The 24,770-nt window shown below is 44.4% G+C and overlaps 1 protein-coding gene across 9 annotated transcripts in view; it reads right to left on the bottom strand.

Moving 5' to 3' along the window:
* thrb (thyroid hormone receptor beta) overlaps window positions 1–24,770 on the bottom strand; it is a 236,974-nt gene that overhangs the window by 93,083 nt on the left and 119,121 nt on the right. For 8 of the 9 annotated variants that reach the window (XM_073024555.1, XM_073024556.1, XM_073024557.1 and 5 more), the window contains exons 6-7: window positions 22,222–22,427; window positions 17,103–17,249 (exon numbers count right to left, since the gene is read on the bottom strand). In XM_073024555.1, coding sequence (XP_072880656.1) covers window positions 17,103–17,249; window positions 22,222–22,427 — 353 coding nt within the window. The remainder of the gene's footprint in view (window positions 1–17,102; window positions 17,250–22,221; window positions 22,428–24,770) is intronic. The other variant, XM_073024554.1, reaches the window with a different exon arrangement.

Raw genomic sequence — 24,770 nt, 5'->3', positions numbered from 1 at the left:
ACATTCTGTCTGCGTTTATAGTGTCGAGACAGACAGGTGTCCAGCACAGTCTGTCTGTGTTTATAGTGTCGAGACAGACAGGTGTCCCGCACAGTCTGTCTGCATTTACAGTGTCAAGACAGACAGGTCTCCGGCACAGTCTGTCTGCGTTTACAGTGTCAGGTGTCCGGCACAGTCTGTCTGCGTTTATAGTGTCGAGACAGACAGGTGTCCCGCACAGTCTGTCTGCGTTTATAGTGTCGAGACAGACAGGTGTCCAGCACAGTCTGTCTGCATTTACAGTGTCGAGACAGACAGGTGTCCCGCACAGTCTGTCTGCATTTACAGTGTCAAGACAGACAGGTCTCCGGCACAGTCTGTCTGCGTTTACAGTGTCAGGTGTCCGGCACAGTCTGTCTGCGTTTATAGTGTCGAGACAGACAGGTGTCCCGCACAGTCTGTCTGCGTTTACAGTGTCGAGACAGACAGGTGTCCGGCACAGTCTGTCTGCGTTTACAGTGTCAGGTGTCCGGCACAGTCTGTCTGCATTTATAGTGTCGAGACAGACAGGTGTCCGGCACAGTCTGTCTGCGTTTATAGTGTCGAGACAGACAGGTGTCCGGCACAGTCTGTCTGCGTTTACAGTGTCGAGACAGACAGGTGTCCGGCACAGTCTGTCTGCGTTTACAGTGTCAGGTGTCCGGCACAGTCTGTCTGCATTTATAGTGTCGAGACAGACAGGTGTCCGGCACAGTCTGTCTGCGTTTATAGTGTCGAGACAGACAGGTGTCCGGCACAGTCTGTCTGCGTTTACAGTGTCGAGACAGACAGGTGTCCGGCACAGTCTGTCTGCATTTATAGCATAGATGTCAAACTCAAGGCCCGCGGGCCAAATCCGGCCCGCGGTTGAATTATCTTTGGCCCACGAGATAATATCTAATTACTATTAAAGCTGGCCCCAGTAATCGAAGCGCCTATGGCGTATGATATGGCTAATGCTGAGTTTATTCAGGTACCAGGTTTTCAGGGTTTTTAGTGTTTATTCGGCAGTCTTGCTCGGCAGTCTTCTTCATAAGAAACGGAATTTGTAAAGTGAAACACTTTGTAGTTATAGCAGAGACTGAGACACATGAGAGCAGGCTGAAACAACGGAGGCAACGAAAGCTGCGTTCGCACGTGTCCGACTGATCCGGCCCGCATGAAGCTGCATTTTGCTCAATCCGGCCCATGACCTAAAATGAGTTTTGACACCCCTGGTTTATAGTGTCGAGACAGACAGGTGTCCGGCACAGTCTGTCTGCGTTTATAGTGTCGAGACAGACAGGAGTCCGGCACAGTCTGTCTGCGTTTATAGTGTCGAGACAGACAGGAGTCCGGCACAGTCTGTCTGCGTTTATAGTGTCAGGTGTCCAGCACAGTCTGTCTGCGTTTATAGTGTCAGGTGTCCGGCACAGTCTGTCTGCGTTTATAGTGTCGAGACAGACAGGTGTCCCGCACAGTCTGTCTGCGTTTATAGTGTCGAGACAGACAGGTGTCCGGCACAGTCTGTCTGCGTTTATAGTGTCGAGACAGACAGGTGTCCGGCACAGTCTGTCTGTGTTTATAGTGTCGAGACAGACAGGTGTCCAGCACAGTCTGTCTGCGTTTATAGTGTCAGGTGTCCGGCACAGTCTGTCTGCGTTTATAGTGTCGAGACAGACAGGTGTCCCGCACAGTCTGTCTGCGTTTACAGTGTCGAGACAGACAGGTGTCCGGCACAATCTGTCTGCGTTTATAGTGTCGAGACAGACAGGTGTCCGGCACAATCTGTCTGCGTTTATAGTGTCGAGACAGACAGGTGTCCGGCACAGTCTGTCTGCGTTTATAGTGTCGAGACAGACAGGTGTCCGGCACAGTCTGTCTGCATTTATAGTGTCGAGACAGACAGGTGTCCGGCACAGTCTGTCTGCGTTTATAGTGTCGAGACAGACAGGTGTCCCGCACAGTCTGTCTGCGTTTATAGTGTCAGGTGTCCGGCACAGTCTATCTGCGTTTATAGTGTCGAGACAGACAGGTGTCCGGCACAGTCTGTCTGCGTTTATAGTGTCGAGACAGACAGGTGTCCCGCACAGTCTGTCTGCGTTTATAGTGTCAGGTGTCCGGCACAGTCTATCTGCGTTTATAGTGTCGAGACAGACAGGTGTCCGGCACAGTCTGTCTGCGTTTATAGTGTCAGGTGTCCGGCACAGTCTGTCTGCGTTTATAGTGTCGAGACAGACAGGTGTCCGGCGCAGTCTGTCTGCGTTTATAGTGTCGAGACAGACAGGTGTCCGGCACAGTCTGTCTGCGTTTATAGTGTCGAGACAGACAGGTGTCCGGCACAGTCTGTCTGTGTTTATAGTGTTGAGTAGGCAGACAGCATTGAATACCTGTGTCTGACTCGACACTATACACGCAGGCAGACAGCACTGAAGACCTGACTCAACAGTATAAACGCATTCTTTAAAATTCTAAAGGGATTGGACAGGCTAGATGGAGGAAGATTGTTCCCGATGTTGGGGAAGTCCAGAACGAGGGGTCACAGTTTAAGGATAAAGGGGAAGCCTTTTAGGACCGAGATGAGGAGAAACTTCTTCACACAGAGAGTGGTGAATCTGTGGAATTCTCTGCCACAGGAAACAGTTGAGGCCAGTTCATTGGCTATATTTAAGAGGGAGTTAGATATGGCCCTTGTAGCTAAAGGGATCAGGGGGTATGGAGAGAAGGCAGCTACAGGGTTCTGAGTTGGGTGATCAGCCATGATCATACTGAATGGCAGTGCAGGCTTGAAGGGCCGAACGGCCTACTCCTGCACCTATTTTCTATGTTTCTATGTTCCTATGTCTGCCTGCCTGCGCTTGACCCATCTTTCTCTCTTCTTGCTACCCGTGACCTCACTTTCAGAGACTCTGCAGCCTGTGACCTCACTTTCAGGAACTCTGTGACCTCACTCTCAGGGACTCTGTGACCTCACTTTCAGAGACCCTGTGACCTCACTTTCAGAGACCCTGTGATCTCACCTTCAGGGACTCTGCAGCCTGTGACTTCACCTTCAGGGACTCTGTGACCTCACTTTCAGAGACCCTGTGACCTCACCTTCAGGGACTCTGCAGCCTGTGACTTCACCTTCAGGGACTCTGTGACCTCACTTTCAGAGACCCTGTGACCTCACTTTCAGAGACCCTGTGACCTCACCTTCAGGGACTCTGCAGCCTGTGACTTCACCTTCAGGGACTCTGTGACCTCACTTTCAGAGACCCTGTGACCTCACCTTCAGGGACTCTGTGACCTCACTTTCAGGGACTCTGTGACCTCACTTTCAGAGACCCTGTGACCTCACTTTCAGAGACCCTGTGACCTCACCTTCAGGGACTCTGTGACCTCACTTTCAGGGACTCTGTGACCTCACTTTCAGGGACTCTGTGACCTCACTTTCAGAGACTCTGCACTTTATGTTCTGCGTGTTATTTGTTTACATTTTTTATTGTTTGCATTAATTGCTCTTTTTCACACATTGGATATTTGTTGGTGTTGCATGGATTCTATTGTGTTTCTTTGTTTTGTGGCTGTCTGCAAGAAGAGGAATCTCGAGGTTGTACAGTTTGATTATCTCACATCCAGCTATCAATAATCCAGTTCCATTGCTGGTTGGGACATAATTTTCATCAGCCTAGTTTCAAATTCCCTGTGTCGCTGCACCAACCCGTCAGCACTGTTTCGGACATGCCATTAGCAGAATCAGCTGTTAACATGGTCCTTAAATGAAGCAAGTCGTTCCTCTGCATTATTCTGTATTTATTTTTATAACCTGTGCTTATCGAGGCCCAGTCATGCCTTCATTGAACAAAGGAAGTGCTTTTTGTGGTGTAAAATGCAAATACCATACGTTATCTGTACAAAGCAAGGTGGAATTTCTGAAATAACTCGACAATGGTGTGCCTGTGAAAAGCATACGCGACTCGTATAATAAAATACATGAAACAGGTTAGCTTGCAGGACACACTCAGAAAAGTAGCGAAGGAAAGTGGAGGTAACACTAGACAATTCAGTGCTGTCAACTTTGTCTCAGCCAGATGTCCTGGCACCAGCATCACCAACTCTTGAGGACGCCGCATTGCCACCACGTAACGAGGATTTAATCGTCTTTCAAGATGAAACACAAGACAATCCTGACGACCCCCACTTTGAGACATGTAACCCTGCTTGGTTGTACAATCCAACTCATTACTTTCAGAGTGGCATAACCCAACTTCTGATGTGAGTAAATATGGATACCTTATGAAGTATTTTGTCTGCAATGTACTTCAATAAATTTCACTTGCCTTTCACTTGTTGTTTCCTTTTCCTGCATAATCCAAGGTGAGGTGATCATCAGGTGTTTATTCATCCTAACTACCCACCTGTGATTCAGCAAAATCATTAATCCAGCACTGCACAAGTCCCAATTACTCTGGGATTGTGCTGCTCAACCTGTATAAGTACAGTATTTTGATAATAAATTTACTTTGAACTTTAAACTCTTATCCTCTTCTGAGTGTGCTCAGTTTGCTAAAGGATTAGAAACAGCTTCAAACACAAGAGATTATACAGATGCTGGAAATCTTGAACAACACGCATAAAATGCTGCAGAATCCGGCACATCGGGCAGCCTACATGGAGGGGCAGAAGCTGTCAACGTTCCAGCCCAAAATCCTTCATTGGGTCAACCCGGAAAATCTTAGACTGGCGCGTGGATGACAGAAAATAGAGGGCTAAGTAGGGGGGAATGGCTAGATTGTTCTTGGAGAAAGGTTAAAAGGTTGACACAGCATCATGGGCCAAAGGGAACTGTGCTGTAATTTTCTACGTTTGATAAGACCATAAGGTATAGGGGCAGAATTAGGCTATTTGGCCCATCAATTTTGCTCTGATATTCCATCATGGCTTATTTATTAAGCAAACATGAGGAAATCTGCAGATGCTGGAAATTCAAACAACACACACAAAATGCTGGTGGAACACAGCAGGCCAGGCAGCACCTATAAGGAGAAACACTGTCGACGTTTCAGGCCGAGACCCTTCGTCAGGACTAACTGAAAGGAAAGATAGTAAGAGATTTGAAAGTAGTGGGGGGAGGGGGAAATGCAAAATGATAGGAGAAGACCGGAGGGGGTGGGATGAAGCTAAGAGCTGGAAAGGTGATTGGTGAAAGTGATACAGAGCTGGAGAAGGGAAAGGATCATGGGATGGGAGGCCTCGGGAGAAAGAAAGGGGGAGGGGGGGAGCACCAGAGGAAGATGGAGAACAGGCAGAGTGATGGGCAGAGAGAGAGAGAGAGAAAAACAAACAACTAAATATGTCAGGGATGGGATAAGAAGGGGAGGAGGGGCATTAATGGAAGTTAGAGAAGTCAATGTTCATGCCATCAGGTTGGAGGCTACCCAGCCGGTATATAAGGTGTTGTTCCTCCAACCTGAGTCTGGATCCATCTTGACAGTAGAGGAGGCCACGGATAGACATATCAGAATGGGAATGGGACGTGGAATTAAAATGTGTGGCCACTGGGAGATCCTGCTTTCTCTGGCAGACCGAGCATAGGTGTTCAGCGAAACGGTCTCCCAGTCTGCGTCGGGTCTCACCAATATATAAAAGGCCACACCAGGAGCATCCCTCTCAACCCCATTTTCCTGCCTTCTCTCCATCACCTTTGACATCCTGACTAATCAAGAACCTGTCTACCTCTGCTTTAAATATACTCAATGAAATGCCTCCACAGCTGCCTGTGGCAATAAATTCTACATTCTATGACAGCCCAAAAGATCAAATTTTTCTTCCCCTCCACAGAAGCTCTCTGAATTCATCAGCCCATGAAGGTTAAAGTGGCCAACCTCCAAACTGAATTCCTACAGCAGGTACTAGAGAAATCCTCATCCATGAATAGGAGCTGTAAATCTAAACTGGAAACAGAAAAAACCTGGAAACATTCTGGAGGTCAGGTCACACCTGCAGAAAGAGGAACAAGAGCAAAGATTCAAGATTCAAGTTTATTTATCGTGTACTTTGATAACAGCACCAATGAACAATGCCACCAAGGGTGGCATTCTTCGGGCAGTTCACAAAACTGCTTCTTCTTTTTCTTTCAGATGTGGTTCTGTTACTACTGGAGCCTGTGATCTACATTTTGGTGGTGTGTTTTCTGACCAATTGAGCAATCTGGCTCTTTACTGTCTCTGAGGGGGTTCGGCAAGGCTTCGAACCAAGTGTTCAGCCTTAAGGCCAAGAAGCCTGGAGGTGGGGTGCGAGCCCATGATCGACTCCATTTCTTGTCGATCCCGCTGGTTAAAGCATCGAGGAAGATTGAAATCAACGAGGGCGAGAGCAGAGTGCGAGCGGGTGTTCAGCACTGTCTGCAGATAACCACTTTCGCTGCTTCCAGAGGAAGATGCCTACGTTCGATTGGCTTCTCTCCCTCTCTAGACTGCTTTGATGACGTGTGGCTTGATGTTTTATATTCTGTGATTTTTGCTTGTTTTCACATGATTTGATCTTTGCTTATTGTTTTTTTTTGTTTCATGGTTGCCTACAGGAAGACGAATCTCAGGGTTGTATACTGCACACATACTTCGATAATAAATGTTCTTTTAATCTTGAATCAAACAGTGTATTGCATCGATTGTGTTAAGAGCCAACACACACTTTATGGTGAAAGTCCTCTGCCCAACCTCCAGAATGTAATTATTACCATAAATTTCCATGAGCTATATGAAAGGAGACCTGGGACCCCTGAACAGCGACTTAAACTCGGCAGCAAATTGGGCAGGAAACATAATAACAGATGGTTAAAACTGCAATACAAACACAAAAAATGAGATTAAAGTTAATAGTGGCCCCTGATTTTCTGAGACAGGAGAAATTATATTGAATATGGAGAAGCAGAGAAATAAAATCTCCAGATGTGAAACGAGGAGCTTAAATAAATTAAGATTAGTAAAAAAAAAAGTAGCATTGGAGACACTAAGGGACTGAAAGGTGACAAGTATTTAGAATTGTACTGTACAAAAGTCTTACACACACACACACACACACACACACACACACACACACACACACACACACACACACACACACACACACACACACACACACACACACACACACACACACACATATATATATATATATATATATATATATATACGGGTGCCTAAGACTTTGCACAGTACTGTATTTGCCAATATGGGGTGGAGAGTAAATCTGGTGGGAGAGAAGGATGTTGGGAATGGTGAGGGTGGAGCACCACGGGAGGGGTGTGGGACAGGTGGCAGAGAAGGAGTGCCAGGGGTGGGGTTGGGGGGGGGGGTTGGTATGAGTGCAGATACACGCAGCTCTGAGACACCAGGCAAGGTCACTTGATTTCAAACAATTGATTTATTGATTATTACAGGTTATCCCTCTGGTACTTCCCGCTCCCTCCCCTCTCCCTTCCCCTTTTCCCAACCGTGATTCCCCTCTCCCTGCCCCCTTCCCACTCTCAGTTCACAATACAGACACACATCAGAATCAGGTTTATCATCACTCACGTACGTCATGAAATTTGCATTTTTTTTTGCGGCAGCAGTATAGTGTGATACATAACATTACAACAGAACTGTGTAAAACTCTTAGGCAGCATATATATATGTCCTTAAGACTTTTGCACAGTATTGTAGAGCACAGTAAGGCTCTTAGGCCCATGATGTTGTGCTAGACTAATGTATCTACTTCCACCATCATCGCACCCACCATTCTCTGTGTAAAAAACACTCTGACATACCCCCTTATACTTTCCTCCAATCACCTTAAAATATTTCCCTCATAAGGACATAAGAAATAGGAACAGGAGAAGGCCATTTGGCCCATTGAGCCTGCTCTGCCATTCAATTAGATCATAGCTGACCTGGCCATGGACTCATCTCCACCTACCTGCCTTTTCCCCATAACCTTAATTCCCCTGCTATGATAAGAAAAAAAAAGGTCTCCCACACACAATAGAAACACAGCCCTGGAACCAATCTCACTACACTACTGTGCCCTGACGGATGAGGAATGAACAAATATGAAGAATCCCTCTTGCTGATTGGTTGCTCAAACAGAGAAACTGCCACAAAACTTTGCATTTAAAACCTTGATTGCTGTCCTCATATTAGCCATTTCTGCCCTTTGAAAAAAGTCTGGCTGTTTACTCAATCTTACCATCTTGTACACCTCTGTCATCCTGTATCACTCCAAAGAGAAACACCCTTGCTTGCTCATTCTTTCCTCATAGGACATGTTCTCTAATCCAGGCAGTATCCTGGTAAGTCTCTGGACCCTCTTTAAATATTCATATCCTTCTTGTAACTGGACATAATACTCCAAGTGTGACCTAACCAGAGATTTATTGAGCTGCAACATTATCTCATGGCTCCTGAATCCGATCCTTTGACTAACGAAGGCGAACACACTATACATTGTTAACCGCTTTATCAACTTGCATGGCAACTTTGAAGGATCTGTGGATTTGGACCCCAAGATCACTTTGCTCCTCCACACTGGTAAGAATCCTGCTAGTAAGACCAGGAGCAGGATTAGGCCATTCTGTGCCATTCCATTATGGGTGATTTATCTCTCTCAACCCCATTCTCCTGCCTTCTCCCTGTAACCTTTGATGCCCTGACTAGCCAAGACCCTCTCAACCTCTGCTTTAAATACACTCAATGACTTGGCCTTCACAGCCCTCTGTGATAATGAATTCCATAGATTCATCACCCTCTGGCTAAAGAAATTCCTCCTCATCTCCATTCTAAATGGATGTCTCTCTATTCTGAGACTGTGCCCTCCGGTCCTAGACTCTCCCAATATAGGAAACATCCTCTCCACATCCACTCTGTCTAGTGCTTTCAATATTCAATAGATTTCAATGAGATCCCCCTAAACTCTTCTAAAGTCCAGCAAGGACAGACCCAGAGCCATCAAACGCTCCTCATATGTTAACTCTTTCTTTCCCAGAATCATTCTTGTGAATCTCCTCTGGACCTTCTCCAATGCCAGTATATTTTTTCTTAGATAAGGGACCTAAACTGCTCACAATACTCCAAGTGTAGTCTGACCAATACCTTATAAAGCCTCAGCATTTCATTTTTGTTTTTATATTCTTGTCCACTTGAAATGAAAGCAAACATTGCATTTGCCTTCCTCACCACAGACTCAACCTGCAAATCACCTTTAGGGAATCCTGCCCGTGAACTCCCAAGTCCCTTTGCACCTCTCATTTCTGAATTTTCCCCTCATTTAGGAAGTATTCTTATTCTTTCTATCAAAGTGCATGACCATACACTGCCCTACACTATATTCCATCTGAAACTTCTTGCCCATTCTCCTCCTGCAGACTCCCTACATCCTCAACACTATCTGCCCCTCCATCTATCTCTGCATCATCTGTAAAGTTGGCCAGAAAGCCATCAATTCTATCATCCAAATCATTGGCATATAATTTAAAACTTCTCAGCATTAAACTCCATCTGCCATCATTCAGCCCACTCTTCTAACTGGCCTAAATCTTCTGCAAGCTTTGAAAACCTACTTCATTATCCACAACGCCACCTACCTTAGTATCATTTGCATACTTACTAATCCAATTTACCATCCCATCATCCAGATCATTAATGTATATGACAAACAACATTGGACCCAATACAGATCCCTGAGGCACACCACTAGTCACTGGCCTCCAACCTGACAAGCAGTTATTCACCACTACTCTCTGGCATCTCCCATCTAGCCACTGTTGAATCCATTTTACTATTTCAATATTAATACCTAATGATTGAAGCTTTCTAACTAACCTTCCATGCGGAACCTTGTCAAAGGCCTTACTGAAGTCCATATAGACAACATCCACTGCTTTACCCTCGTCAACTTTCCTCGTAACCTCTTCAAAAAATTCAGTATGATTTGTCAAACATGACCTTCCACGCACAAATCCATGCTGACTGTTCCTAATCAGACCCTGTCTATCTAGATAATTATATATACCATCTCTAAGAATACTTTCTATTAATTTACTCACCACTGACGTTAAACTGACAGGCCTATAATTGCTAGGTATACTCTTAGAACCCTTTTTAAACAATGGAACAACATGAGCAATACGCCAATCCTCTGGCACCATCCCCATTTCTAATGACGTTTGAAATATTTCTGTCAGAGCCCCTGCTATTTCTACACCAACTTCCCTCAAGGTCCTAGGGAATATCCTGTCAGGACCCAGAGATTTATCCACTTTTATATTCCTTAAAAGCACCAGTACTTCCTCTTTAATCGTCATAGTTTCCATAACTTCCCTACTTGTTCCCCTTACCTTACACAATTCAATATCCTTCTCCTTAGTGAATACCGAAGAAAATAAATTGTTCAAAATCTCCCCCATCTCTTTCGGCTCCACGCATAGCTGTCCACTCTGATTCTCTAAGGGACCAATTTCATCCCTCACTATCCTTTTGCTATTAATATAACTGTCGAAACCCTTCAGATTTATTTTCACCTTACTTGCCAAAGCAACCTTGTATCTTCTTTTAGCTTTTCTAATTTCTTTCTTAAGATTCTTTTTACATTGTTTATATTCTTCGAGCACCTCATTTACTCCATGCTGCCTATATTTATTGTAGATCTCCCTCTTTTTCTGAACCAAGTTTCTAATATCCCTTGAAAACCATGGCTCTCTCAAACTTTTAACCTTTCCTTTCAACCTAACAGGAACATAAAGATTCTGTACCCTCAAAATTTCACCTTTAAATGACCTCCATTTCTCTATTACATCCTTCCCATAAAACAAATGTCCTCTTTTGGAAGAGGACAGCGAGGCTGAGAAGAAGTGCGGCGGCGGCCATTTTCAAATTGCTTCTCAGATCGGAGTTCTGAGAGGCGGGACTGCGCAGGCGCGTGAAGGAGGCCTGGGAAGGAGGGAAGATATAAAAAGGAGAGAAGGAGTGAGGCAGTTCTCTTTTGGAAGAGGACAGCGAGGCTGAGAAGAAGTGCGGCGGCGGCCATTTTCAAATTGCTTCTCAGATCGGAGTTCTGAGAGGCGGGACTGCGCAGGCGCGTGAAGGAGGCCTGGGAAGGAGGGAAGATATAAAAAGAACGCAGCCTTAAGCAGCGGGCAGCTTCGTTTGCGGGCAGCGGAGTGAGTCGGGAGCAGAGTGTAGGGCTTGGGCTCAGAGGGCTTAGGCGGAAGAGGGCACAGTAGGCTTATCTTTTAGTTCTTGTTATTTTCAGTTATTCGGGAGGTATGAGTGTGAGGGCAGCTTGTTGTTCTCGGTGTCGGATGTGGGAGATCCTGGAGTCTCCGAGCCTCCCGGACGTCCACATCTGCGCCAGGTGCGCCGAACTGCAGCTCCTGAGGGACCGAATTAGGGAACTGGAGCTGCAGCTCGATGACCTTCGCCTGGTCAGGGAGAGTGAGGAGGTGATAGAGAGGAGTTACAGGCAGGTGGTCACTCCGGGGCCACGGGAGGCAGATAGGTGGGTCACGATCAGGAAGGGGAAGGGGCAGGTACTAGAGAGTACCCCAGTGGCTGTACCCCTTGACAATAAGTACTCATGTTTGAGTACTGTTGGGGGGGACAGCCTACCTGGAGGAAGTGACAGTGGCCGGGCCTCCGGCACAGAGGACGGCCCTGTAGCTCAGAAGGGTAGGGATAGAAGAAAGAGGACCATAGTAATAGGGGACTCGATAGTCAGGGGTTCAGACAGGCGGTTCTGTGGAGGTGATCGGGAGTCCCGGATGGTAGTTTGCCTCCCTGGTGCCAGGGTCCGGGACGTTTCTGATCGCGTCCAAGATATCCTGAAGTGGGAGGGTGAGGAGCCAGAGGTCGTGGTACATGTAGGTACCAATGACATAGGTAGGAAAGGGGAAGAGGTCCTGAAACGAGAGTATAGGGAGTTAGGAAGGCAGTTAAGAAGAAGGACCGCAAAGGTAGTAATCTCGGGATTACTGCCTGTACCACGCGACAGTGAGAGTAGGAATGGAATTAGGTGGAGGATGAATGCGTGGTTGAGGGATTGGAGCAGGGGGCAGGGATTCAAGTTTCTGGATCATTGGGACCTCTTCTGGGGCAGGCGTGACCTGTTCAAGAAGGACGGGTTACACTTGAATCCTGGGGGGACCAATATCCTAGCGGGGAGGTTTGCTAGGGCTACGGGGCAGACTTTAAACTAGTAAGATGGGGGGGCGGAAATCAATTTGAGGAAACTATGGGAGAGGAGGTTAGTTCACCAGTAGAGCAAGTAAGTAGACCGTGTGTGAGGGAGGACAGGCAGGTGATGGAGGAGGGATGCGCTCAGCCCGAAGTTGTAGGGGAGAAGAAAGAAAAGGATAATAAATTTGAATGCATTGCTAGGGATGAAAAGAGAGGAGGAGGTGGAGAGTATCTTAAATGTATCTATTTTAATGCTAGGAGCATTGTAAGAAAGGTGGATGAGCTTAAAGTGTGGATTGATACATGGAATTATGATGTTGTAGCTATTAGTGAAACATGGTTGCAGGAAGGGTGTGATTGGCAACTAAATATTCCTGGATTTAGTTGCTTCAGGTGTGATAGAGTAGGAGGGGCCAGAGGAGGAGGTGTTGCATTGCTTGTCCGAGAAAATCTTATGGCGGTGCTTTGGAAGGATAGATTACAGAGCTCCTCTAGGGAGGCTATTTGGGTGGAATTGAGGAATGGGAAAGGTGTAGTAACACTGATAGGAGTGTATTATAGGCCACCTAATGGGGAGCGTGAGTTGGAAGAGCAAATGTGTAAGGAGATAGCAGATATTTGTAGTAAACACAAGGTGGTGATTGTGGGAGATTTTAATTTTCCACACATAGATTGGGAAGCTCATTCTGTAAAAGGTCTGGATGGTTTAGAGTTTGTGAAATGTGTGCAGGATAGCTTTTTGCAACAATACATAGAAGTACCGACTAGAGATGGGGCAGTGTTGGATCTCCTGTTAGGGAATGCGATAGGTCAGCTGACAGATGTATGTGTTGGGGAGCACTTCGGGTCCAGTGATCACAATAGCATTAGCTTCAATATAATTATGGAGAAGGACAGGACTGGACCTAGAGTTGAGATTTTTGATTGGAGAAAGGCTAACTTTGAGGAGATGCGCAGGGATTTAGAGAGAGTGGAATGGGTCAAGTTGTTTTATGGGAAGGATGTAATAGAGAAATGGAGGTCATTTAAGGGTGAAATTATGAGGGTACAGAATCTTTATGTTCCTGTTCGGTTGAAAGGAAAGATTAAAGGTTTGAAAGCGCCATGGTTTTCAAGGGATATTAGAAACTTGGTTCGAAAAAAGAGGGATGTCTACAATAGATATAGGCAGCATGGAGTAAAGGAATTGCTCGAGGAATATAAAGAATGTAAAAGGAAACTTAAGAAAGAGATTAGAAAAGCTAAAAGAAGTTACGAGTTTGGTTTGGCAAATAAGGTGGAAGTAAATCCGAAAGGCTTCTACAGTTATATTAAAAGCAAGAGGATAGTGAGGGATAAAATTGGTCCCTTAGAGAATCAGGGTGGTCAGCTATGTGTGGAGCCGAGGGAGATGGGAGAGATTTTGAACGATTTCTTCTCTTCGGTATTCACTAAGGAGAAGGATATCGAATGGTGTAAGGTGTGGGAAACAAGTAAGGAAGTTATGGAACCTATGACAATTAAAGAGGTGGAAGTACTGGCGCTTTTAAGAAATTTAAAAGTGGATAAATCTCCGGGTCCTGACCGGATATTCCCCAGGACCTTGAGGGAAGTTTGTGTAGAGATAGCAGGAGCTCTGACGGAGATCTTTCAGATGTCATTAGAAACGGGGATTGTGCCGGAGGATTGGCGTATTGCTCATGTGGTTCCATTGTTTAAAAAGGGTTCTAGAAGTAAGCCTGGCAATTATAGACCTGTCAGTTTGACATCAGTGGTGGGTAAATTAATGGAAAGTATTCTTAGAGATAGTATTTATAATTATCTGGATAGACAGGATCTGATTAGGAGTAGCCAGCATGGATTTGTGCGTGGAAGGTCATGTTTGACAAACCTTATTGAATTTTTTGAAGTAGTTACGAGGAATGTTGACGAGGGTAAGGCAGTGGATGTAGTCTATATGGACTTCAGCAAGGCCTTTGACAAAGTTCCACATGGAAGGTTAGTTAAGAAGGTTCAGTCGTTAGGTATTAGTGCTGGAGTAATAAAATGGATTCAACAGTGGCTAGATGGGAGATGCCAGAGAGTAGTGGTGGATAATTGTTTATCGGGATGGAGGCCGGTGACTAGCGGGGTGCCTCAGGGATCTGTTTTGGGCCCAATGTTGTTTGTAATATACATAAATGATCTGGATGATGGGGTGGTAAATTGGATTAGTAAGTATGCTGATGATACTAAGGTAGGAGGTGTTGTGGATAATGAGGTGGGTTTTCAAAGCTTGCAGGGAGATTTATGCCGGTTAGAAGAATGGGCTGAACGTTGGCAGATGGAGTTTAATGCTGAGAAGTGTGAGGTTCTACATTTTGGCAGGAATAATCCAAATAGAACATACAGGGTAAATGGTAGGGCATTGAGGAATGCAGTGGAACAGAGAGATCTAGGAATAACAGTGCATAGTTCCCTGAAGGTGGAGTCTCATGTAGATAGGGTGGTGAAGAAGGCTTTTGGAACGCTGGCCTTTATAAATCAGAGCATTGAGTACAGAAGTTGGGATGTAATGTTAAAATTGTACAAGGCATTGGTAAGGCCAAATTTGGAATATTGTGTACAGTTCTGGTCACCGAATTATAGGAAAGATATCAATAAATTAGAGAGAGTGCAGAGACGATTTACTAGGATGTTACCAGGGTTTCAGCACTTAAGTTACAGAGAAAGGTTGAACAAGTTAGGTCTCTATTCATTGGAGCGTAGAAGGTTGAGGGGGGATTTGATCGAGGTATTTAAAATGTTGAGAGGGATAGATAGAGTTGACGTGAATAGGCTGTTTCCATTGAGAGTAGGGGAGATTCAAACGAGAGGACATGATTTGAGAGTTAGGGGGCAAAAGTTTAAGGGAAACACGAGGGGGTATTTCTTTACTCAGAGAGTGATAGCTGTGTGGAATGAGCTTCCTGTAGAAGTAGTAGAGGCCAGATCAGTTGTGTCATTTAAGGTAAAATTGGATAGGTATATGGATAGGAAAGGAGTGGAGGGTTATGGGCTGAGTGCGGGTAGGTGGGACTAAGTGAGATTAAGAGTTCGGCACGGACTAGGAGGGCCGGAATGGCCTGTTTCCGTGCTGTGATTGTTATATGGTTATATGGTTAAATTGTCCCAATCCACTCCTTCTAAATCCTTTTGCATCTCCTCAAAGTTAGCCCTTCTCCAATCAAAAATCTCAACCCTGGGTCCAGTCCTATCCTTCTCCATAATTATATTGAAACTAATGACATTGTGATCACTGGACCCGAAGTGCTCCCCAACACATACGTCTGTCACCTGATCTATCTCATTCCCCAACAGGAGATCCAACACTGCCTCTTCTCTAGTCGGTTCCTCTATGTATTGCTGCAAAAAACTATTCTGCACACATTTTACAAACTCCAAACCATCCAGCCCTTTTACAGAATGGGCTTCCCAGTCTATGTATAGAAAATTAAAATCTCCCACAATCACAACCTTGTGCTTACTGTCACAACCTTGTGCTTACTAGTTAGCCAACCTTCTATTCATGCTTGTATCTTTCCAGTTATATCATCTTGTTAAGTAGCCTCATGTGCGGCACCTGTCAAAGGTCTTCTGAAAATTCAAGTAAACAACATCTACCAACTCTCCTTCATCTTTTCTCAAACAATTCCAAAAGATTCATCAGGCAAGATTTCCCCTTAAGGAAACCATGCTGACTTTGCCCTATTTTATCATGTGCCTCTGAACTTTCATCTTCAGTAATGGACTCCAACATCTTCCCAACCAATTAAGTCAAGCTAACTGACCAGTAATTTCCTTTCCTCTGCCTCTTCCTCTTTTTAAAGCGTAAAGTGACGTTTACAATTTTTCTGTCCTCCAGAATCATTCCAGAATCTAGTGATTTGTGAAACTTCACAATCTCTTCAGCTACCTCTTTCAAACCCTGGGGTGTAGTCCATCTGATCTAGGTGACTTATCTACCTTCATATCTTCTCCTTAGTAATAGTAACTATACTCTCTTCTGCCCTCTGACACTCACAAATTTCTGGCATACTGGTCGTGTCTTCCACAGTGAAGAACGATACAAAATACTTGTTAAGTTCATCGGCCATTTCTTTTTTAGTCCTTTACTGCGTTTCCAGCATCATTTTCCAATATCTACTCTCACCTCTTGTTTATTCATTAGATATCTGAAAATACTTTTGGTATCTTCTTTTATATTATTGGCTAGCTTACCTTCATATTTCATTTTTTCCTTCCTTATTGATTCTTTAGTCACCTTCTGTTGTTTTTTAAAAACTTCATAATCCTCTAACTTTCCACTAATTTTTGCTATATTTTTGCCCTTTCTTTGTTCTTATGCTGCCTTTGACTTCCCTCGCCAGTGATTGCCTTATGTGGGGGGGGGGGTTAGAATACTTCTTCATCTTTGGGATGTATCTATCCTGCACCTTTCAAATTGTTCCCAGAAACTCCAGCCATTGCTGCTCTGCCATCGTCCCTGCTCGTGTCCCCTTCCAATCAACTTTGGCCAACTCCTTTCTCATATCTCTGTAATTCCATTTCCTCCACTGCAGTACTGATACAGACACATGTGAGTTATGCTTCTCCCTCTCAGACTGCAGAATGAATTCTATCATATTATGATCACTGTCTTTTAAGGGATCCTTTACCTTAAGATCCCTAATTAAATCTCGTTCAAAGTTCAAAGTAAATGTATTATCAAAGTATATATGTATTATGATATGCTACCTTGAGATTCTTTTTCTTGCAAGTATTTACAGGAAAGAAACAAGTACAATAGGGTTTATGAAAAACTATACATAAACAAAGATTGACCAACAGTATGTAAAAGAGGATTTCTGTCAAGAAGGAAGATTCCAATATCCCACCAAAACGAGTATAAAATTAATGAAATGAGAATCCTACCTCACAGAATATTGGTAGCTTTTTGGCAAAATCAACAACCCTTGTTATTGCGGGCGTGATAATTCTTGTAAACTCACTGAAGGCTTCCAAATCCACCTTGCTCCCTTCGGCAGCGTTCATTATCGGTGCTTGCCCAATTTCATCGGGCTGCAAAATGAACACCATGACACAAGTAAGTTTTCACAAGATCATTGGTCTGTTACGAATGTAACATCCCGTTGTCATACAATAATTGAGAAAAAATTGATCTGTGCTTTATTTTAAGCTGTTCCATTTACTGAGGACCCCTATCCCTCATCCCACAATCCCTTTGACCCACTACCATCAGGAAGGAGGTACAGGAGCATCAGGATGAGGACTGTCAGTCTGGGTAACAGCTTCTTCCCTCAGGCTGTGAGACTAATGAATACCCTGTCACCACCCAGACCTCGTCACTAGGAGCTGATCGTGGTTTACCTGTGCTGTGCACTACATACATTTTGAATTGTATTTTACTAACTTGGTTTGTGGTAATATTTTGGTTTGTTTGCTGTGAGTGATATTTATTTGTGGGTGTTTTGTGGTCTGGAGGAATACTGTTTTGTTTGGCTGTATAAATGTATAGTTAGATGATAATAAACCTGAACTTGAACTTATTGATATAGGTTTATCATTGTCACATGTACTGAGATACAGTGAAAAGCTTGTTTTACATACTGCTCACACAGATCAAATCTCTACAATAGACAATAGGTGCAGGAGTAGGCCATTAGGCCCTTCAAGCCAGCACCGCCATTCAATGTGATCATGGCTGACCATCCACAATCAGTACCCCGTTCCTGCCTTCTCCCCATATCCCTTGACTCCGCTATCTTTAAGAGTTCTATCTAACTCTTTCTTGAAAGCATCCAGAGAATTGGCTTCCACTGCCTTCTGAGGCAGAGCATTCCATAGATCCACAACTCTCTGGGTGAAAAAGTTTTTCCTGAACTCCATTCTAAATGGCCTACTCCTTATTCTTAAACTGTGGTCTCTGGTTCTGGACTCCCCCAACATCGGGAACACGTTTCCTGCCTCTAGCGTGTCCAATCCCTTAATAATCTTATATGTTTCAATCAGATCTCCTCTCATCCTTCTAAATTCCAGCGTATACAAGCCCAGTCGCTCCAGTTGCTTTACACAGTGCATCAAGCTAGAATAATGTAAAATGATAAAAATGCAGAATAAAATCATAAACTATAGGAGCAGAATTATGCCATTCGGCCTATCGAGTCTGCTCTGCCATTTGATCATGGCTGATTCATTACCCCTCTCAACCGAAAAAGCGCATTGCTGGTAAATGATAAACGGCAAGATCACGACGAGGTAGACCGCGAGGACACGAGTTTTATTGTACAAGAGGTCCGTTCATGAATGTGATAACAGTGGGGTAGAAGCTGTCTTTGAGCCTGGTGGTATGTGCTTTGCATCATCTGCCCGGGGAACGGGGGAGAAGAGAGAATATCAGTGGTGGGTGGGGTCTTTGATTAAGCTGGCTGCTTTGCCAAGGCCATGAGGAGTGTAGATGGAGTCCACGGAGGGGAGGCTGGTGTCTGTGATGTGCTGAGCTGTGTCCACAACTCTCTGCAGTTTCTTGCAGTCAGGTGCAGAGCAGTTACCGTACCAAGCCATTGTGCATCTGGACAAATGCCTTCCAGTGCAGTGTCAATGTGCCTTGCACACTAATTCCTCCAAACATGCTGGCCATCTTTTGTTTAAAGCTGAAAAGAGTGAAAAATCCAGAGAAAGGAAAAAGCCTGGCTCTCTTTCATACAGACCTCGCACAGCTGCATAATTCATGACTGCTGGCCAGCAAACCAGTGCTCAGACAATTAACAGAATAGCTGTGGGTCACTGAGTGCCGACTTCCAGCACCACTGCAATTACAGGTGAATATGCTGCTTTATTTCAAGGCTAGATTTAGTGTAGTAAACACAAATAAAACTGTAAGACCCATGAGCAGAATTAGCTCATCATGGCTCATTTAATATCCCTTCTACCCCATTCTCGTGCCTTATCCTGACTAATCAAGAACCTATCAATCTTTGATTTAAATACACCCAATGACTTGGCCATCATAGTCGCATGTTGGATGTACATGTGACAAATAAGGCTAATCTTGAAATCTTTTAAGAACATAGAACATAGAGCAGTGCAGCACAAGAAGAGACCCTTCGGCCTACAAGTTCTCTGCTTACCATTAAACTAGTCCCATCTGCCTATACGTGGTCTCCTTAAAATTATGGCCCATTGTATTAGACATTTCCGCTCTGGGAAAAAGCTTCTGTCTATCCACTCAATCAATGCCTCTTATAATCTTATACATCCCTATCAAATCACCCCTTATCCTCTTTCACTCCAAAGAAAAAAGCTTTCAACCTTTCCTGATGTGGTGAACTACATATACCTGTCTGGACACGCCCCCCCCCACTGACTGCTCCTGTGGCTCCTCCCACTGACCCCGGTATAAAGGCGATTGGAGCCTGAGCCCTGGCCTCAGTCTCCAGGATGTAGTGTGGTGGTCAATTGCTGCTTGTTCTTTCTTCCAGCCAATAAAAGCCTATATCTCGCCTCACGTCTCCAAGAGTTATTGATGGTGCATCACCTGATAAGACATGCTCTCTAATCAAGGCACTGTACTGGTAAATGTCCTCTGCACCCATTCTAAAGCTACCACATCCTTCCTATAATAAGTGACCAGAACTGAACACATATTCCAAGCGTGGTCTAACCAGGATTTTATAGAGCTGCAACATTATTTTGCGGCTCTTGAGGTCAATCCCCCAACTATGAAGGATAACGCACCATACACCTTCTTACAAACCCTATCTCAGCTCAGTTCTGCATCCTGTCAATGTCCTCTTGTAACCTTCTACCCTATCCAAAACACCACCCACCTCTGTGCCATCCAAAAACTTATTAACTCATCCTTCCACTTCACAATACGGTCACTTTTGAAGAGCACAAAAAGCAGGGACCCCTGAACAATCCCTGTGGAACACAACTGGTGACAGACCTCCAGGCAGAACACAATCCATCCACTACCACCTTACTGGGCAAACTAATTCTGAATCTACGCAGTCAGATTCCCCTAAAGCTCATGCCTCCTGACTGAGCCTATGATGGGGAATCTGGCCAAACACCTTACCAAAATCCCTATACACCACACCCACTGCTCTTCCTTTACCAGCTTGTTTTGTCACTTCCTTGAAGAATTTAATCAGGCTTGTCAGGCATGACCTGTCCCTCACAAAGCCATCCCTAAATCAGCCTGCGCTTTGGCAAATGCTTGTAAATCCTGTAATTTTCTCCAATAGCTTGCCCACCACTGAAGTCTGTAATTCCCAGGATATCCCTACTTCCTTTCTTATTTATCTATTTATTTATTTATTTATTTATTTATTTATTTATTAAATTTTAGAAAAATTCAAGAATAAAAAAGATGATGAAATAGTGAGAAAAATAATATTAACCCTCCCCCCTCCCCTTAACCCTCCCCCCCTTAACTCTTATCTAAAGAAAGAAAAAAAGAAGAGAAAGATTGCCTGGATATCTACTTCCTTTCTTGAACACAGGAATAACATTTGCCATCTCCAAACTTCTGGTACTGCTCCTGTGACCACTGAGGACACAAGTATTTTCTCCAAGAATTTTCCAACTACTGCCCTACAATTTTCTGGTTTGTCTCTGTTGCCCTACTTAAACAGATCAGCAACACAGCCATATTCTCCAGTCCTCTGGGGCATCAGGAATATCATGATCAAATCAATTGGGAGAGCTTAACAGCAAGTCATCGTCTTAGTCACTTTTCTTATGAGCGTAAGATCCTGTTAGACATTGTTAATGTGGAATGCTGCGTCTGATCCACGAACTTATTGGCAGATGGCAGGAGAGCTACGTGGCCTCATTTGTAGTCAGGACTAGGCCTCAAGCCATGGTGTTGCCTGTTTACAGCCACCCAGGAGAGAGGCGCTGAAGTCCTTGTGCTCCACCGGAGCTGGTGTGGTGCACTGTCCAAGCCAGAGTTGGTGCTGCCCCCCCAGTGTTTGCTCAGCAGAAAGCAAGCTGTACTTGGTTCAACTACAGTCTGGTGTAACATTCATGGACCTAGGGACTTGGGCTATGTACTTTTTTGTGTGACCGTATTTTACTGCTATCTTATACGTACTATACGTGCTTGAACTGTGTCTGACTGTTAGTACTGTGTTTAGCAGCTTGGCACAGAGGAACGCTATTTTGTTAGGCTACACTTATGGGTGTTTGTGTATGGTTGAATGACAATGGAACTTGAACTTGACCTTGTTTAAATGGATGTGGACAGGATGTTTCCAGTAGCGTGAGAGTCCAGGAACAGAGGGTACAACCTCAGAAGAGAAGGGTGTCCTGTCTAAAAGGAAGAATCTTTTGGATCCTGAGGGGGAGTTTGCTCTGGTAACTGGAGGGAGGAATCAGTAGCAAACTAGGTGGAGATTGAAATGCCCCTGAGGTTAGAGAATAGATGTACGGAAGTATGCATTGCCGAGGCTTAATAAGGCATTGATCAAACAACATTTGGAGTATTGTGAGCAGTTTTGGGCATCTTATCAACCTCATTCTCCAGCCTTTTCCCATAACGATTAATGCACTCACTAACCAAGGACCTATCAACCCCCACTTTACTATACCCAATGACTTGAGTATAGTAAATAGTCCAGGGTGTCTGGCCACACAGTGGGTGCCATTTTGGGTAGTGACGAGGGCATTTTTAGCATGCTGGCCTTGCTCAGTGAGTTTGGACAATACGTTGCAGTTATTTAAGTTGCTGGTGAGGACACACTTGGAGTATTGTGAATAGTTTTAGTCACTCTGTTACAGGCTGGTGGCGTAGTGGCATCTGCACCATACTTCGAGGAGAGCTGTCTCTTGATCTGTACTTATAAGCTCATGGTAGCAAAGAATATTTGTAAATTTTCACATCATTATTATTCCATTTGGGGAGATAGTCTTTCCTCAGATCTTTGTTCTCAAAACATAGACAAAACAGAGAGACACACAGAACATCGCTTAATTCCGCGAGGAAACGCACAAAGCCTAATTTTTCACCCACTGCCAAGGAACTTGCCAGAAATTTTCTCTTCTGTTTCCAGCGGTCTCCCTGGGCGTTGGTGGCCATGTGTGCCTCAGTTACTGTTCGTATAAGGTCCCATTCCTCGTCTGTGGGTTCAGGTTTATTAGCGAGTGTTTTTGTCAGCTCCTCTCGTCGCCTCTTCTCTCTGTTCTCTTCAATTAGTTTACGTTTTGCTAGCCGTTTGCCGTCATCCAACACCACTAATTACACAAGAAAGGAAAAAGGAAAGGTAACAGCTTTTCTATGATTTTGCTACTAGATTAACCTGACAGCAGGAATGTTATTAATACCAGCAGTACAGTACAGTCCAAAGTCTCAGGCACTTATATACAGTATCATCATAATTTTATGTATTGCACCGTATTGCCGCCACAAAAAAAACAGATTTCATGACATATGTGACATACGTAAGTGATGATAAACCTGATTCCATTATAGGTCTCTATTGAGGACTGAGAGTGGGAAAGGGGCAGGGAGAGGGGATTCATGGCTGGGAAAAAGGGAAGGGAGAGGGGAGGAAGCGGGAAGCACCAGAGAGACATGCATATGCATTTACGACACAGTACTCTAGGTTCTCCTTACTTAACAGCTAGTTCACTGTGACTACACACATCTCTTCAGGATAATATCTTTGAGACACTGCCGGGCTTTGGTGGGTAAATCACTGAGTCCTGAAAACTTGAAGCAGACACCAAAAGTGCTAAATAAAGAGTTCGAGTCTCCTGACTTCCTGAAATATTATCATACACTTTATTCCTACAAGAACATCTTTCAGTTATAAACTTTATGAACACATAACTTCACTCGATTTTAAGATCAGAAGGGGGGGACTTTATAAGGCGATGTTAGGGGAAGGCATTTTAACACAGAGAGTGAAAGTTGTGTGGGATGGGTTACCAGGGTAGTAGTGGAAACAGGCAGTTTGGTTCCGTTTAAGAGGTCTTTAGACAGACACATGAAAATGAAGGCAAAGGAGGGTTTTGGATGATGCACAAAGGGACATTTAGTTTCAAACTGGCATCAAAACTGGTCAACATTGTGGGCCCACTGTGTAGTGATTAACCATTTTAGTCAGAGCCCCTCGACCTATCTACCCCATCACTGCCCTACACCGTAAACATTTTAAATAATTTTTTATAATGTTGTTTACAATATAAACCCTCCAAGAGAACCACAACCTTTGGAGGCTTGTGTGCCTCAATGACCCAGAGAGCTATGCTGGTAGGTGACCAGGCTTTATGCTTTGGCACTTGGGAGAGTCACCCTCGCCCAGCAGGTCAAAGGGTAGAGGCCAGACTAAGAGCGGTCCACCAGTCCTCCAGGTTCAGGGGTTTAGCTCAGGGCTAACAACCCTGTCTGGTCAAACAAAACAGTAATGAAGAATTCTGCAACATCTGAGTGTGATGGTGTTCCTGAGTCTCCACCTGGGAGAATAAATATGTGAAAAGAAAAAGATTGGTCAAGACAAATGTAGGTCCCTTACAGTCAGAAACAGGTGAATTGATCATGGGGAACAAGGACATGGCAGACCAATTGAATAACTACTTTGGTTCTGTCTTCACTAAGGAGGACATAAATAATCTTCCGGAAATAGTAGGGGACCGAAGGTCTAGTGAGATGGAGGAACTGAGGGAAATACATGCTGGTAGGGAAGTGGTGTTAGGTAAATTGAAGGGATTAAAGACAGATAAATCCCCAGGGCCAGATGGTCTGCATCCCAGAGTGCTTAAGGAAGTAGCCCAAGAAATAGTGGACGCATTAGTGATAATTTTTCAAAAACTCTTTAGATTTTGGATTAGTTCCTGAGGATTGGAGGGTGGCTAATGTAACCCCACTTTTTAAAAAAAGAGGGAGAGAGAAACAGGGGAATTATAGACCAGTTAGCCTGACATTGGTGGTGGGGAAAATGCTAGAGTCAGTTATCAAAGATGTGATAACAGCACTTTTGGAAAGCGGTGAAATCATTGGACAAAGTCAGCATGGATTTGTGAAAGGAAAATCATGTCTGACGAAACTTATAGAATTTTTTGAGGATGTAACTAGTAGAGTGGATAGGGGAGAACCAGTGGATATGGTATATTTGGATTTTCAAAAGGCCTTTGACAAGGTCCCACACAGGAGATTAGTGTGCAAACTTAAAGCACACGGTATTGGGGGTATGGTATTGATGTGGATAGAGAATTGGTTGGCAGACAGGAAGCAAAGAGTGGGAATAAATGGGACCTTTTCAGAATGGCAGGCAGTGACTAGTGGGGTACCGCAAGGCTCAGTGCTGGGACCCCAGTTGTTTACAATATTAATGATTTAGACAAGGGAATTAAATGCAGCATCTCCAAGTTTGCGGATGACACGAAGCTGGGCAGTGTTAGCTGTGAGGAGGATGCTAAGAGGATGCAGGGTGACTTGGATAGGTTAGGTGAGTGGGCAAATTCATGGCAGATACAATTTAATGTGGATAAATGTGAGGTTATCCACTTCGGTGGCAAAAACAGGAAAACAGATTATTATCTGAATGGTGGCCGATTAGGAAAAGTGGAGGTGCA

The sequence above is a fragment of the Hemitrygon akajei genome, chromosome 20, assembly GCF_048418815.1.
Source record: "Hemitrygon akajei chromosome 20, sHemAka1.3, whole genome shotgun sequence".
Taxonomy (NCBI): domain Eukaryota; kingdom Metazoa; phylum Chordata; class Chondrichthyes; order Myliobatiformes; family Dasyatidae; genus Hemitrygon; species Hemitrygon akajei.
This window is presented reverse-complemented; position numbering and strand designations above follow the sequence as displayed.